Source organism: Mollisia scopiformis (genome assembly GCF_001500285.1).
Source record: "Mollisia scopiformis unplaced genomic scaffold LY89scaffold_32, whole genome shotgun sequence".
Taxonomy (NCBI): Eukaryota; Fungi; Ascomycota; class Leotiomycetes; order Helotiales; family Mollisiaceae; genus Mollisia; species Mollisia scopiformis.
In genome coordinates, this window is record NW_017263612.1 from 355,048 (window position 1) to 367,373 (window position 12,326).

Consider the following 12,326-nt stretch of genomic DNA (forward strand, 5'->3'; position numbering starts at 1 on the left):
ATGGCTGTGTATCAAGGGATTAAACAGCATCTGACCCATTACCTTCTTTCTTCGGCATCCATAGTACTCTCTTTACCAACACTGTAAGATTAAGGCAATCAGCTAAAATGGGAATTAATGTAAAGAAAACGACAGTCTCGGGGAAGGCAGCATGACTGATGTGTTTGGTGCAGTCGAGGAATATGCGGGACATTTCATGTGCTTTGTTTACATTTATGCATACTTCCGACTCCTTTGTTGAGTGGCGATGAGATGGAATTTGAGTGAGCACTCTAGAAAGAATCTTCTTGTTTCGAATCTTAAAGGCACTGACGAAGCTGAGTTTGGCTGGCTCAGCTGGAACCCGCAAGGACTGCTCGAAAACAGACAGGAGACAGAGAAAGAGCTCAGGGCATTGGAGGCAGTTCAAGAACAGCATTCTGATAGCATTCGCATATTGGAGCTGTGTATGGCTGGAAGCCACATTCGGGAAATCTTTTCGTGTTCTGCCTGGCTGATGTCTCGCTATGCCATCAGACTTTCGGCCAATCACGCGGGCGGCTGAGCTCAAAGCTGGAGATGCCATATAAGCTCAAATAAGCAGATTTTTGTCAAATCTTCCCAGAGACAGTCACACTCCTCTCCCAAACTTCTAGCATCCTGGTAAAGACTACTTGCTAACTGAAAATAGTTGTATACCTGGGTAAGTCGTCCTCCCCAGTGATTTCTGCGAGTAAGAAAGGTAAGCTTACGTTATTGACCGCAACGTTGTGATTTGATGATTTCTGCGCGCGTGCTTTATTCCCTTATGGTACGTGTAAAAACTTTCATTCAAACACCTTGACTGTCTCTGGGACCCAATTTTTTTGGTTTGTTTTTTTGGCGATTTTTTGGCGATTTTTTAAAAGTGCCTGCGCATTTCTGCCGACTTGGTCTTTGCGATGTACAGCGATAGGCTAAACCGTGGAATTGGTCTTGACCAGTAGAAACTTGAAAGATGAAGGTAGAGGAAAAGAGCTTGGAGTCCTTTTTGATGTTTGTTTTGCTCCATGATCTCCTTGTGTTCGAACTTGCAAGGTGGACGACTTCGGGACTTTGGTGGAAGTATGAGTTCTGGGCAAAGCACCACTGTCTACTTTCAGAACTTTCATGACAGTATACAAACCAGAAAGAGACTTTGTTCAACGGAAAAACGGCCTCCAGAGCCAAATGGATGTCTGCTACTTGCAGGACATAATTGCTATGGTTGCTCCATGACGAGGACAATGCAAAGCACTACACTCTCGATGAGCATATTCAAAGGAAGACACAAGAAGACATCCACATTGTACTACAAGCTCTAAGGGACAACGCGTGATCATCAACATCAGCTTCCTCAATATTTCCTCCGTCTTACAAGTGTCTATGGCAGCGGCTCGAATGGACACATTTCCATGTACCACGTTCCTTGTAACGTTGCTTGATGCTATAGCCAGAAGGGAATATCACTAGGTGAGTATCTCGTGTTGTTCATCAGGCTTCATTTGAGAATGAAGTCAACTCAAATGAAGCCAAGAGTTCTATAAAAAGCTGTCAGGTTCCGCTTGCCTCAATGCGGGGTAGCGTTGGTGTGTCCTCTTTATCCGGCACGTGCCAAGGACCTTTCCTCCTTTCTTCATCTCCTGCCAACCTCCTCGAGGCTCAATTCTTATGCTTTGAATTGTGTATGCGATCATCTCTTTATCCATATTGGACTTCTTGTTGGTGAACTCATGGGGGATCCTTCGTCGATCTCCCACTGCGACTCGTACCTGAGAGTGGCCTCGGACAAGTGTCAGTTTAGATCCGACATTGAAAGACCTCGTATCGGTCGACGGTGGTCCATTTGTCTCTTCTTCGGTGGCAATTCCTTGATTTAGAGTTCATGATTCTAAGACTTGACTTTCTCGGCGCATCTGCTCAGCAAGTCCACGTTGGGCCGCCAAACTCCGACTCTGTTTGTGCGACCCGACAGTCCACGGTCAATATAAATTCAATCACAACCTTGGAGATGGGTCCATTTAATGCCCTGTGTACCCGGGTAAGTACTCTTTGGACATTTCTTTCCAAGCCAGGGCCGGCAGTTTGCCATCCTTGTCAAGCGACAAGTCGATTGACTCAGGGTCGAGATCACAAGTCTATTGGCGGCACAGCAGTGTTTTTGCCGTTCTTGAACTTCATATTGTTATTATTGTTGGACTGTGGCATGATCTGAATAGAACATGTAACAAGAACTATCGATGGTTCCGAGTTCAACATAGTGTCCTTTCAACGTTCTGCTCGAAATATTGAGAATTGCCTCACAATCCTGAGGCTTCGAATGGTAGATGTGCCTGTTTTCTTGTTATGTTGGCTTAAGATCGACTTACAGAGTATCATGGACTGTAGAAAAAAGCAAATAATATAGATTTCCAGGCCTAAAGCAGTCTCACGTAATATTAATCGGAATGGGTTGATTCTGCCATTTGCCATTCGTCCCATGTTTCAATTCGCGGGTTATTATTCACCACTACCATGTTCTGTTTCCTTGCCGTCGACATGGGCATGAGCCGCTTTTGTTCGGGTATCGTGACCGAGGCAGGGTCTCCGTCCCAAGATATTTGAGTTCATGAGCATGAAATCTGGACCTTTGCAGATATTAAGCAGATTTATGTGCTCATAGTACCCCGCCATCTAAAGATAGAGCAGCTTGTCGTTTGACCTCGGAATGTACCTCATCGGTCAAGACCAAGCAATAAGAATATGAAGTCCATTTGGAAGAAAGCAGTTCTATTCTTAGCAAGTAAACAGACTCAAATTCACGTATGCATCGTCCACTGTCAAAAATGTATATATTCAGACTGTTGATCCCCTTACTTGGATCGACCAAAGAAGCAAGCCACAGCGTTGCATTACTATACTCCTCCAGATCTTCATCTACCATGTATCTCATTCCAGCCATTCTGTTGCCTGCCCTAGCACTCGCCAGTCCACTCGCCAACCGCGATGTGTATGCTGGCCCACCTGTAGACCAGATCACTATTCTGAGCGCTCAATCATCTGGTAATGGGTGTCCCCAAGGATCTGTCTCTAACACACTCTCCCCAGACAGGACTGTAAGTATCATACTTTTGGACGTATGGGCCTGAGACTCACATTCCACAGGTTGTAACATTTGGATTCGACGCATTCCAGACCTACATCGGCCCCAGTGCCGCCCAAGCAGACAAGACCAAGCAATGCCAAATCCACTTGAGTCTTCAGTACCCAGGAGGTTTCCAATACGCAGTCGTAGACGCAACTTATCATGGTTGGGCTCGTCTTGACCCCGGCGTAACTGGAACATTTATTTCAAGCTACTTCTTCTCCCAAGCAGCAGCCCAGACCGTTTGTTCCCCTCGCAAACCAAACCTTTCTTCGAAGGTACAGGAAACTAACTTTTTTAATAGTGCTCAACCCGCTCCACAATCTCAGGCTCTCAGTGGACACAAGGTGATATCTACACTAAGCACGACAGTATAGAGTCTACAGCCGTGATCTGGTCTCCATGCGGCGCAACCGGTATCCTCAATGTCAACAACCGCATTGCCCTGTCGTCAACAAACAGCACCCAAACCGGAGAATTGTCTGACGATGATGCAACTGTTGCTTTTACTCATCAAGTGCACGTTGCTTGGCAACCATGTACACCAGCAGCCAGCACACCTGGTGGTCAGTTTACTGTCGGTGGAGCTACTACGGAGGTTACTGAGGGTTAAAGAGATACTTGGATCAGGGGGTATGGTTGGATTCTTGACTGTCGTTCTTGTACATTTTGCCTCTTTTGGGTTTGGGGATTTTGAACATAGCATCGGATGGTGATAGCAAAATGCATCGAATTCTACTTTGCCTCTTTTGGGATGCTCTGTTGATCTTGCATGACTACCTCTAAACATCATAATTTTATAACGACATCATCAACAAATTAGAAAGAAGAGAATACCACTAAGCCTACGACAATAAAACTCTCTTCATCCACTTCATCCTAGTCTCCCTGGACAATCGACTCAGAGCAGAATCCGGCGCATAAGCATCAAAAGCATGCCAACACCCAGGCCAAACGTGCAGCTCAGCCTGCACCCCACCCTCCCACAATTTTGAGGCATAAGCAACAACCTCATCCCTGAACAGCTCCGCAGCTCCAACATCAAGCCATGTTGGCGGTAACCTCGACAAATCCGTCGCTCGTGCTGGAGCTGCATATATACTGACATCTTCCGCACCTCGTTTACCGTCTAGGAGAAAATTCCAGGCCGGTTCGTTGATCCCTCCTTGCCATTTACCAATGTTGAAATACTGCTTTGACGATACATTCTCCATACGATCATCAAGCATAGGATAAGGCAGACATTGAGCATGAATTCGAGGACCGCCTCTATCCCGTGCTAGAAGAGCAAGTCCAGCAGCAACGCATCCTCCTCCAAAAGGACCAACAGTCATAATTCTGACTTCATTGATACCAAGCTCCGAAGCATGTTCCGAGATCCATTTCAGACCTGCGTAGCAATCCTCTACTGGTGCTGGATGTGGATGTTCGGGCGGCATGCGGTACTCGACAGAGACGAGAATTGCGCGTAGTTCTTTTACCCAATCGAGTGCGTCGCCGAAGGTAAATCTGTTTCCTAGGATCATGCCGCCGCCGTGCATGTAATAGAGGCAAGGTCTTCGGTCGGACTGGGATTTCTTCCATTTAACTACGGCTAGGATAATCTCTCCATCAGGGCCGGAGATCGTGATATCTTCATGAGCAAATTCAGGGTCTGTGAAGACTTTTTCGGCTGTGTAGAGGGGCTCGAGTTGAGTTCTGAGTTCTTGTAGACTTTCTAGTGTGATGGTTGCGGGGAGATTAGGGAAGCTTTTGAATGCTTCGTCAAGGGCTGGATCAAAGGTTGGATGGAATGCTGAAGCCATACTAGCTCTTAATGGATACTCAGGCCGCGGATATCAGTAGCTACAATTACGAAATACAGCTATTGCTCGGAATGATCGATACAGATATTTGACATCAAGCCTAAGCGGATATCCATAGCGTTGATGCACTAGCACATCGTAGCTCTGTTCAGACAAGCTCCGGGGAAGGAAACATGTGAAAGAGACTTCTTCGAGAAAGAACTTAATACATTCTAGAAGCAGAGCTAACACAGCTAAATCTGATGTACCCAGAGAAACATTGAAATCGTCCCCCAGACGGAGTCGCCCATTCCTGACTATCAGAATGTCCAAAGGGGCAGAGAAGAATGGTCTCTCGGTCACTCATTCGCACTTGGACTAGGGCTACCTAGCTTCCAAATTTCCACTAAGAGGTTGGACCTATGAATAATTGCTTTTTGAAGGATACAAGGAGGGTGTTGATGTGTTTGGCAAAATTCAGACCTCGTACTCGATAAGAGAAACAATCTGCCAACCCCACAATCGAGGTGAAGCTCCCGCCGCCACGCTGAACACCAACGGCACAGCAGACCCTTGACGTACAAGCCACAACACCTCGCAGCCACCATCCTTAATTCCAAAGCTCTCACGCTTCATCTTCTTGAATCCAACAATTTAATTTATGACCTCCTCGAGCCTCACTCCTACCTCTTGCTCGCAACGATGACCCGGCAGCAATTTAACCTTCATCCCCCATCTCCACAATGACCCGACCCCACCGCTGGCCCATCTTTCGTCTCCGCATAACGCGACTCTTGGCCCTCTTCCTCCTCATCTGCCTCTTCATCTACCAATTCGACCACCAAGCCACCCTTCCCCACGAAGTGACATCTGTCGAGAACGACCTTGCAGCTTCCCATCCTCCCGATCCCGCGAATCATGGATTTCTGCCCTTAGCAGACGCGAAACTGCTATGCAGGAGACAACACTGGAGGCCTTGGCCTAGACGAGATGGCAGGAGGAAAGTCTACGATCTGTTCATGTTGAACGATGAACTGGATATGCTGGAGATCCGTCTCTCGACTCTCTACGACTATGTCGATTATTTTATTATCGTCGAAAGCCTAGTAACGTTTACGAACCACGAAAAGCCATTGGTATTGAAGGACAACTGGGCCAGGATAGAGAAATGGAGCGACAAGGTTATCCACCACGTTCTTGAGAACCCACCGATTGGGGCCCCGAGAGCTTGGGATTACGAGGATTCGCAGCGGAACGCGATGTTCTCGCAGGTGTTTCCGAAGCTGGTGGGGGACGTGGAGAAGGAAGCTAAGATGGGAGATGTGATTATTGTTTCGGATGTGGATGAGATTTTACGGCCTGCTACGGTTATGTTGTTACGGGAATGCCAGACGAGTAGGAGGATGACTTTGCGGAGTCAGTTCTTCTATTATTCGTTCCAGTGGAGACATGTTGGGCCGCAATGGCCCCATGGTCAAGCTACGACGTTTGGTGGATATGGGAAAGACCAGACGATTCTCCCAGCGGATTTGAGAAATGGAGAAGGTGGGAATAGACTCGCGTGGTGGTGGGAGAAGGACGAGCTGTGGAACGCGGGGTGGCATTGTAGTACCTGTTTCAGGACTGTTGAAGAAGTTTTGAGGAAGATGGACAGTTTCTCGCATGTGTCTATGAATCAAGAGCAGTTTAGAGTGCCGGTGAGGATTGTGGATAGAGTGAGGAAGGGAATGGATATATGGGATAGAGAAGTGGATAAGTTTGAGAGGGTACAGTCGAATGAGGATGTTCCTGAGGTCTTGAAGAAGGATAGGGCCAGGTGGAATTATATGCTAGATCGAGACGCTGGCAATGCCGGTTTTGAAGATTTCGACGCGGATTATATTCCTGGGGATTGAGGTATGGACAAGATGTTTGTGATGTTGTACACATCAGCTAAAATGCAAAGGGTAAAGTCAGCACCTGCGGCCGGAGTTGTTTGGACATCAGATGAGGAGAGTCAGAACAGCATTGGCGTTCTTGTTTGTGAAATGAATGATACCCCCGAGACATACCGGATCTATATCCAACATACAACTACAAATTCCCTGTATATCGGAGATGGTACTTTTAGTACATTCTAAGTTCCTCCTCAAGTCATGTCCAGATCATTTCATCATATCATATCATACACCGTCTACCCTCTTTCCCATGTCCCCAACTCCATCCCATACCACAAGACCGTCCTTCTCAATGATGATTGACACCCCCGCCCTTCCCCTGCTCCCACCCATGAATACTCTCCCTAACATTAACCCAATACCTTAACCTAACCGCCTCACCCCTCGCCCCCTCCCAATCCCCCTGCTCAAACCTCTCCCCCAACCGCTCCTCCGTGTCTCTCACCCTCTCCTCGTTCTCCTCTCTCACTGCCACCAACTCCTCTTCCTCCTCCGCACTCTCAACCGCCTCCCTCGCCTCCATAACCTCCATCAACAGCTCCGCATCCTCGACCTTCGCCGTCTCGTCGTCCGCTGTCTCGATCCCTTGCAGAGACAGCAGATATTGGGCCCGTAGGAGCGGCGATTGGAGGGTCTTGTATGCGGTGTTTATTAGGGAGGAGGTCGCTTCAGCGCGGGTTTTGAGGTGTGGTGGGAAGAGGTCGGGATGGGATTTTGATTGGAGTTGGAGGAATTCTTTCCTCAAGGCTCGAAGGTCAATTGCGAATGGTCCTGAGGGCGGAGGGCCTTGAGATAGGGTTTGGGGGAAGAGGTCATAGTGTGTTTTGGGTATTGGGGAAGTGGTGGATTCGGACTGAGGTGTTGTTTGGGAGGCCGTGGTGGCGGATGAGGAGGACTTGAGTCGGCGTTCTCGTTGCGGTTGTTGGGCTTTTGGGGAGGATAGCAGTGGTCTATGACATGCTTGGCAGACTTGTCTTGGAGCTGGAAGCTCTCGAGGGTGAGGTGTGGTGAGGTTGCGCCGAGTTGATAGCGAGGACGTTTGCAGCAACTGTTGGCTGCGCCGGAGTGAGGTGCGCATGGCTTGGTTGCTGTTCGTGGAAATTTAACCTTCTACCAGGAAAATATTCAGAAGGATTACCAGAAAGTTATAGCCTTCAGGGTGCTAAAGGAAGGTCGTGTGAGGGTTTAAGTGTTTATGAAGCTTTTCAGATTTGTCTAAGAAATTTCCCGGACAATGACGTCGGATTGCCGACAGCGGCTTTTTGGTGCAGGCGAGTGATTTTAGGGGGTTTCTCGCTTCCGTTTAGGGGCTGTACATATGCTCTGTCTTGTTTTGCAGGTTTGAAGGAATGCTTTCACTTCTGTCTTTTGTTTCATTGAATGCCAATAGCTAGAGATTTCTTATGCAGGTGCCCATTAAGCAGACCCATTCACCCTAATTCTTTTCGCCAATGCAGCGTCCTCCTCTATCCTATGTTTATACAAAGCCCATCATTAAACATGCTATATCATACAATCTTTGATCATTTACTTCCTCTCCTCGCAAACGATTGCCACTACCACACAAATATCGTCTACCTTACCACCTCTCCAATTCTCATGTGGATAATACCTCTGCACCTCTCTAGCAAAAGGCCCATCTCTCCTCGTATTAACACTCGCAGCTTTCGCCTCTCCTGTGATACCCACAGCCAAGAAACTCTGCAAGCTGGGTATCTCCTCAGCACCACTCTTCCCATCATCAGCCAACAGGAAGCTGCTTAATCCACTGCCAACACTGACTCCGTCCTTGGTATGCTCCCAAGCTCTCGCTCCAAGCATAATCCTACTCACCACCTTCAAAATATCTTGGTGGCTTAAATTATCCCAAACACCATCACTTGCAAAAACAAGCACATCTCCATGCCGTAACTTATGCTGAGAAGCATTTGCATCTTTCGGCATATCGCACAGCTGCTGTCCCCCAAACGCAGCTGCTTGCTTCAACACTTTCTTTGGAACGACGGCCAGTTGGTATGGGGTATTAAAAGCATGCGTTTGCGGCTCGCTATATTCGTGTATGGCGTTCAATCGTAATTGAACAAATCCCGAATCCCCCAGGTTCGCAACCTCGAGTGTGCCATCTCCCTTTGCAATCCCAACACAAGCCGTGCTGCCTCCTGCTTTGACACTAGGATCTTTACATATATCCTCATAGCCCCTCTGCATCAAACTCCTCGCATTAAGAGGATGTTCCGTTTCTGAAGAGTGGGTGTATGCCGCGTGCGCCATGTAATCGCAGAAGCCGTGAGAGAAATCTGCTGGATCCACGCCTGAATCTACCCAGCCTCCCACTCCGTCCGCGATTCCGAAGGCGACGTCGGGGGTTTCGTGGATCTGGGCCACGAAGAAGGCATCTTGGCCTGAGTCGGGTCTGGTGCGCTTGTCTTTTCGGCGGGCGAGGATTCGGTTGTAGGGGTTGAAAGAGAACACATTGGTGTCGGGATTGTATCTGTGATCCTTCGCTGTGAAAGACGCCGCTATGCCATATGTATATTTCGCAGTTGAGGATCTGCGAGGGGATATGGAGAAGGCGCGCTGAGATGTTCGAACTAGAGATTTAAAAGGAAAGGAGGACTGTCGTGATTGTCGTAAGGATGTAAAGTTCTGTGATCTGATAGACAAAAATGTAATTATAGGAGGATTCCGTGGTATACAGGAAACTCCTGTAGATTGTAAAGTCTGTGTCCTACATGCCACAGTAGTCAGACTTCGAAAAGGAGATGCCATGCTCACTGCTCTTTTTAATGAGCTGAAGGGAGCAATAGCGAAGCCCGGAGGCTGCAATTACAAGCAGTCTTTAGACCGAAGAAGACATTCTGCACGGCAGATCCAAGTCCAGGAAATCGTGGAAGAATTGAGGCGTTGAGGCAAAATGTATGTAAGTTACAAATGGCAAGGAGCGTCATCGTGCTGATCCTTGTTCCGCCGCCAAAACTATCGGCCCAAGACATCGCATCGTATGTAAATTAAGCTTCACTTATGGATATCTCAAAGTATAAGTTCAGTAAGTCTCCAACCACCCCATAAGCTTGTAGAATGCTAATCAAATAGACTATAGCTCGCACCCTGCCAAAATCGGTAGTGCCAGCTATTGAAACTATCATTCATGTAGCTCACCAAGGCAAAGCACCAGACATGGTAGCAATAGCCGCCATTTTTACCACCACCTACAAATGGGTGACTCAGATCCGACGACGCCTACAGGAATTCGAGAGCACCGGAATCGATGATCGGAAACGACCTGGTCCCAAATACCTACAGATGGATCTGAAGGCTGTAGCGAGAGCGATTGAGGGCAGGTATGGATTTAGTTTTGGTCTGAGTACAATTAGTAGGTCGATGAAGAATAATGGGATACCGCCTAAGCGAACAAATCAGTTTCTGGAAAGGACGAAGTTGGTTTCGACGCATCTGGAAGGTATGTCATGCCGTTAGAAAGGCCATCAGAAGCGGAAGGTTCTCTGGACGGTCAAGTGATGGCTATGGCTGTTAGTGAGGACTTAAGAGCACAATGAAGGTCCAAGCATGGAAATGTTGCAATGTGATAATTACTCATAGCGACGAGTAGTGGTTAACATACCCCTCGCTCTACGTTTTACCTGAATTTAGGGATTTGAGTGGTCTTTGGGTGCTTTGTTAGGCGAATATCCAACGGAAATCTCTGGACATAGTTGAATCTTTCAGGATGTTGAGAGTGGCAAGTAGAGCGATTATTGCCATTGCCATAAATGGTTACAATATATCGACTTAAAATCCAGGCTCTTTGTGAGCGGTCGGAAATAGTATGCCGAATAGCCCTCCAGCAGCAAAAAACACAATGCTAGGTAAAGAGCAGTATATTTCTCATGACGTTAGTAGAACGCTGATAAAAGCAATACAGGGACCTCATAATGTCTCTCATGCAGCCATGACAATATCTGGCCGTGCTCCCAGGAGACGGGATAACAGGTACTTGCGCGCTTTGTGCAACGTCGAAAACATATTGGTGAGGATTACCACATAAATCAAAGCTAGGTTCTCGTTCATGATCTTGCAAGGATGAAGAAGTCTTGCATCGAGAATTCTACATCTTTTGCAGGTTGTGACCAAGACCATCACCATGCAGTTCGAGTAACATGGAAGTTGACTTACCTTCACGTTGCGCGCTATGCACAAGAATGCCTCGCATAACTCCAAATACAGCATGGAGCGGCGTTGTTCTTGATCTCCAAGTGTTAATTCATTCCAGAAGGGTTTAAGAAACGACATCAAGTTATCGATACCAAAAATCTTAGAGAGAATGAGGCGGAAGTGCCTGAGTACCGCTTGGTAAGTCAAATCCGCCACCGTCCTCCGCACGTCACTTCCCTTCCACTAGTGCCGTTCACAAAGCGTTTCCATTAGATCTGGGATTTGAACATGAACGCCTTCTCGAAATCCAAGTATTGAGCATTCGAAAACCACTCTTCAGCGTCCGAATAGTACTGTACGGGGATTTTAACACGCTGACAACCTTTACATCCACCAACATCGAACTCTCCCAAACGTCGACAGGCTAGCACTTCACACGACGACAAGACTGCTCGAGGCATACCAAGACGACTCCCACAGAGACACTTGTTGCCGTCTATACTCCGCACACATCCCTGGCTTGCTCACTATGCTAACCGCATGCATTCTGGCTCGAAATGGGCCGAGCCGATCAGGCGAGCATGAGGCTGATGTCGCGCAACATCACACTTGAGTTAAGGTACCACAATCATCTGAACTGCATATCATTGGAAGGAAAGCATTCTTGACGACTATAATAGGGGCCTTCGAAATGTTGTACAGAATACCGTCGAGGCCAACGTGGGCCTGCCAGGCTGGATAGCAGAACAATTGCCTATGGCTCTTTCCAATGCGGTGTCTGCATTTGAGCGCAAGTGCAACCAGCTTGGCTGCAGCCTTTAGACAGTCTCATGATGGCTTTTGTCCGATGTTTGTTCCCCTTTCATCGAGTACGGAGCTGCCGATGTGCAGCCAAAGGATCATCGCAGAGTTTGTCTCCTCCTGATCTGCACCCAAGACTGTCCATTTGCTCAAATGGAAGATTATGGACCTGGTGGACCTCGCCCAGTGGTGCGAATCTCTCATATGGTTGATGCCGGTAGCATGGCATCTTAGTTGCGGCATTCGCCCCGCCACTCCAAATATAAAGAACTGGTTCGAACTGTCTATATCTTGAACCGACAATGATGTATGCATACCTCTGGTATGCTTGCACGAACGCAATCGTTGCAGCGTCAAGTGAGCCAAGTAGCCTCCTCGCAGGAGCGGCCACAGCATGAGGTACCCGAGATGGCATAGTGGTGTCATACAGCAGGCTTGAAAATTGTTCTTGGATAAATGTATCTATACAGCAATAACCCATGTCCTTTCAAAGTGTTGGTCTTGAAGAGTGCGAGGGAGGGAGAGGGGGAC

At 47.7% G+C, this 12,326-nt stretch overlaps 6 protein-coding genes across 6 annotated transcripts; 3 read left to right on the forward strand and 3 right to left on the reverse strand.

Annotated features, from left to right (window-relative positions):
• Window positions 1-2,918: 2,918 nt before the first annotated feature.
• Window positions 2,919-3,734, forward strand: LY89DRAFT_741876 (uncharacterized protein; the record flags this gene model as incomplete). Its single annotated transcript, XM_018220770.1, has 3 exons — window positions 2,919-3,092; window positions 3,142-3,363; window positions 3,426-3,734. The coding sequence occupies 3 exons, from the start codon at window positions 2,919-2,921 to the stop codon at window positions 3,732-3,734; spliced, it is 705 nt and encodes a 234-aa protein (XP_018062871.1).
• A 241-nt stretch (window positions 3,735-3,975) lies between these two features.
• On the reverse strand, window positions 3,976-4,902 carry LY89DRAFT_629664 (putative alpha/beta hydrolase protein; the record flags this gene model as incomplete). The annotated part of the gene is made up of 1 exon (XM_018211214.1): window positions 3,976-4,902. A coding segment is annotated over exon 1 (687 nt), but the record flags the coding sequence as incomplete, so codon positions are not given.
• Window positions 4,903-5,521: 619 nt separating this feature from the next.
• Window positions 5,522-6,980, forward strand: LY89DRAFT_690955 (uncharacterized protein). Its single transcript, XM_018216200.1, has one exon. It carries the CDS (start codon window positions 5,649-5,651, stop codon window positions 6,798-6,800), a length of 1,152 nt encoding a protein of 383 aa, XP_018062873.1. The 5' UTR covers window positions 5,522-5,648; the 3' UTR covers window positions 6,801-6,980.
• A 175-nt stretch (window positions 6,981-7,155) lies between these two features.
• Window positions 7,156-8,062, reverse strand: LY89DRAFT_629670 (Co-chaperone Hsc20; the record flags this gene model as incomplete). Its single annotated transcript, XM_018211215.1, has 1 exon — window positions 7,156-8,062. A coding segment is annotated over exon 1 (765 nt), but the record flags the coding sequence as incomplete, so codon positions are not given.
• A 141-nt stretch (window positions 8,063-8,203) lies between these two features.
• LY89DRAFT_690956 (protein serine/threonine phosphatase 2C) lies at window positions 8,204-9,760 on the reverse strand. Its single transcript, XM_018216201.1, has one exon. It carries the CDS (start codon window positions 9,609-9,611, stop codon window positions 8,370-8,372), a length of 1,242 nt encoding a protein of 413 aa, XP_018062875.1. The 5' UTR covers window positions 9,612-9,760; the 3' UTR covers window positions 8,204-8,369.
• A 43-nt stretch (window positions 9,761-9,803) lies between these two features.
• LY89DRAFT_332556 (uncharacterized protein) lies at window positions 9,804-10,576 on the forward strand. The gene is made up of 2 exons (XM_018206799.1): window positions 9,804-9,888; window positions 9,943-10,576. Exons 1-2 carry the CDS (start codon window positions 9,864-9,866, stop codon window positions 10,317-10,319), a joined length of 402 nt encoding a protein of 133 aa, XP_018062876.1. The 5' UTR covers window positions 9,804-9,863; the 3' UTR covers window positions 10,320-10,576.
• The last annotated feature ends 1,750 nt before the right edge of the window (window positions 10,577-12,326 follow it).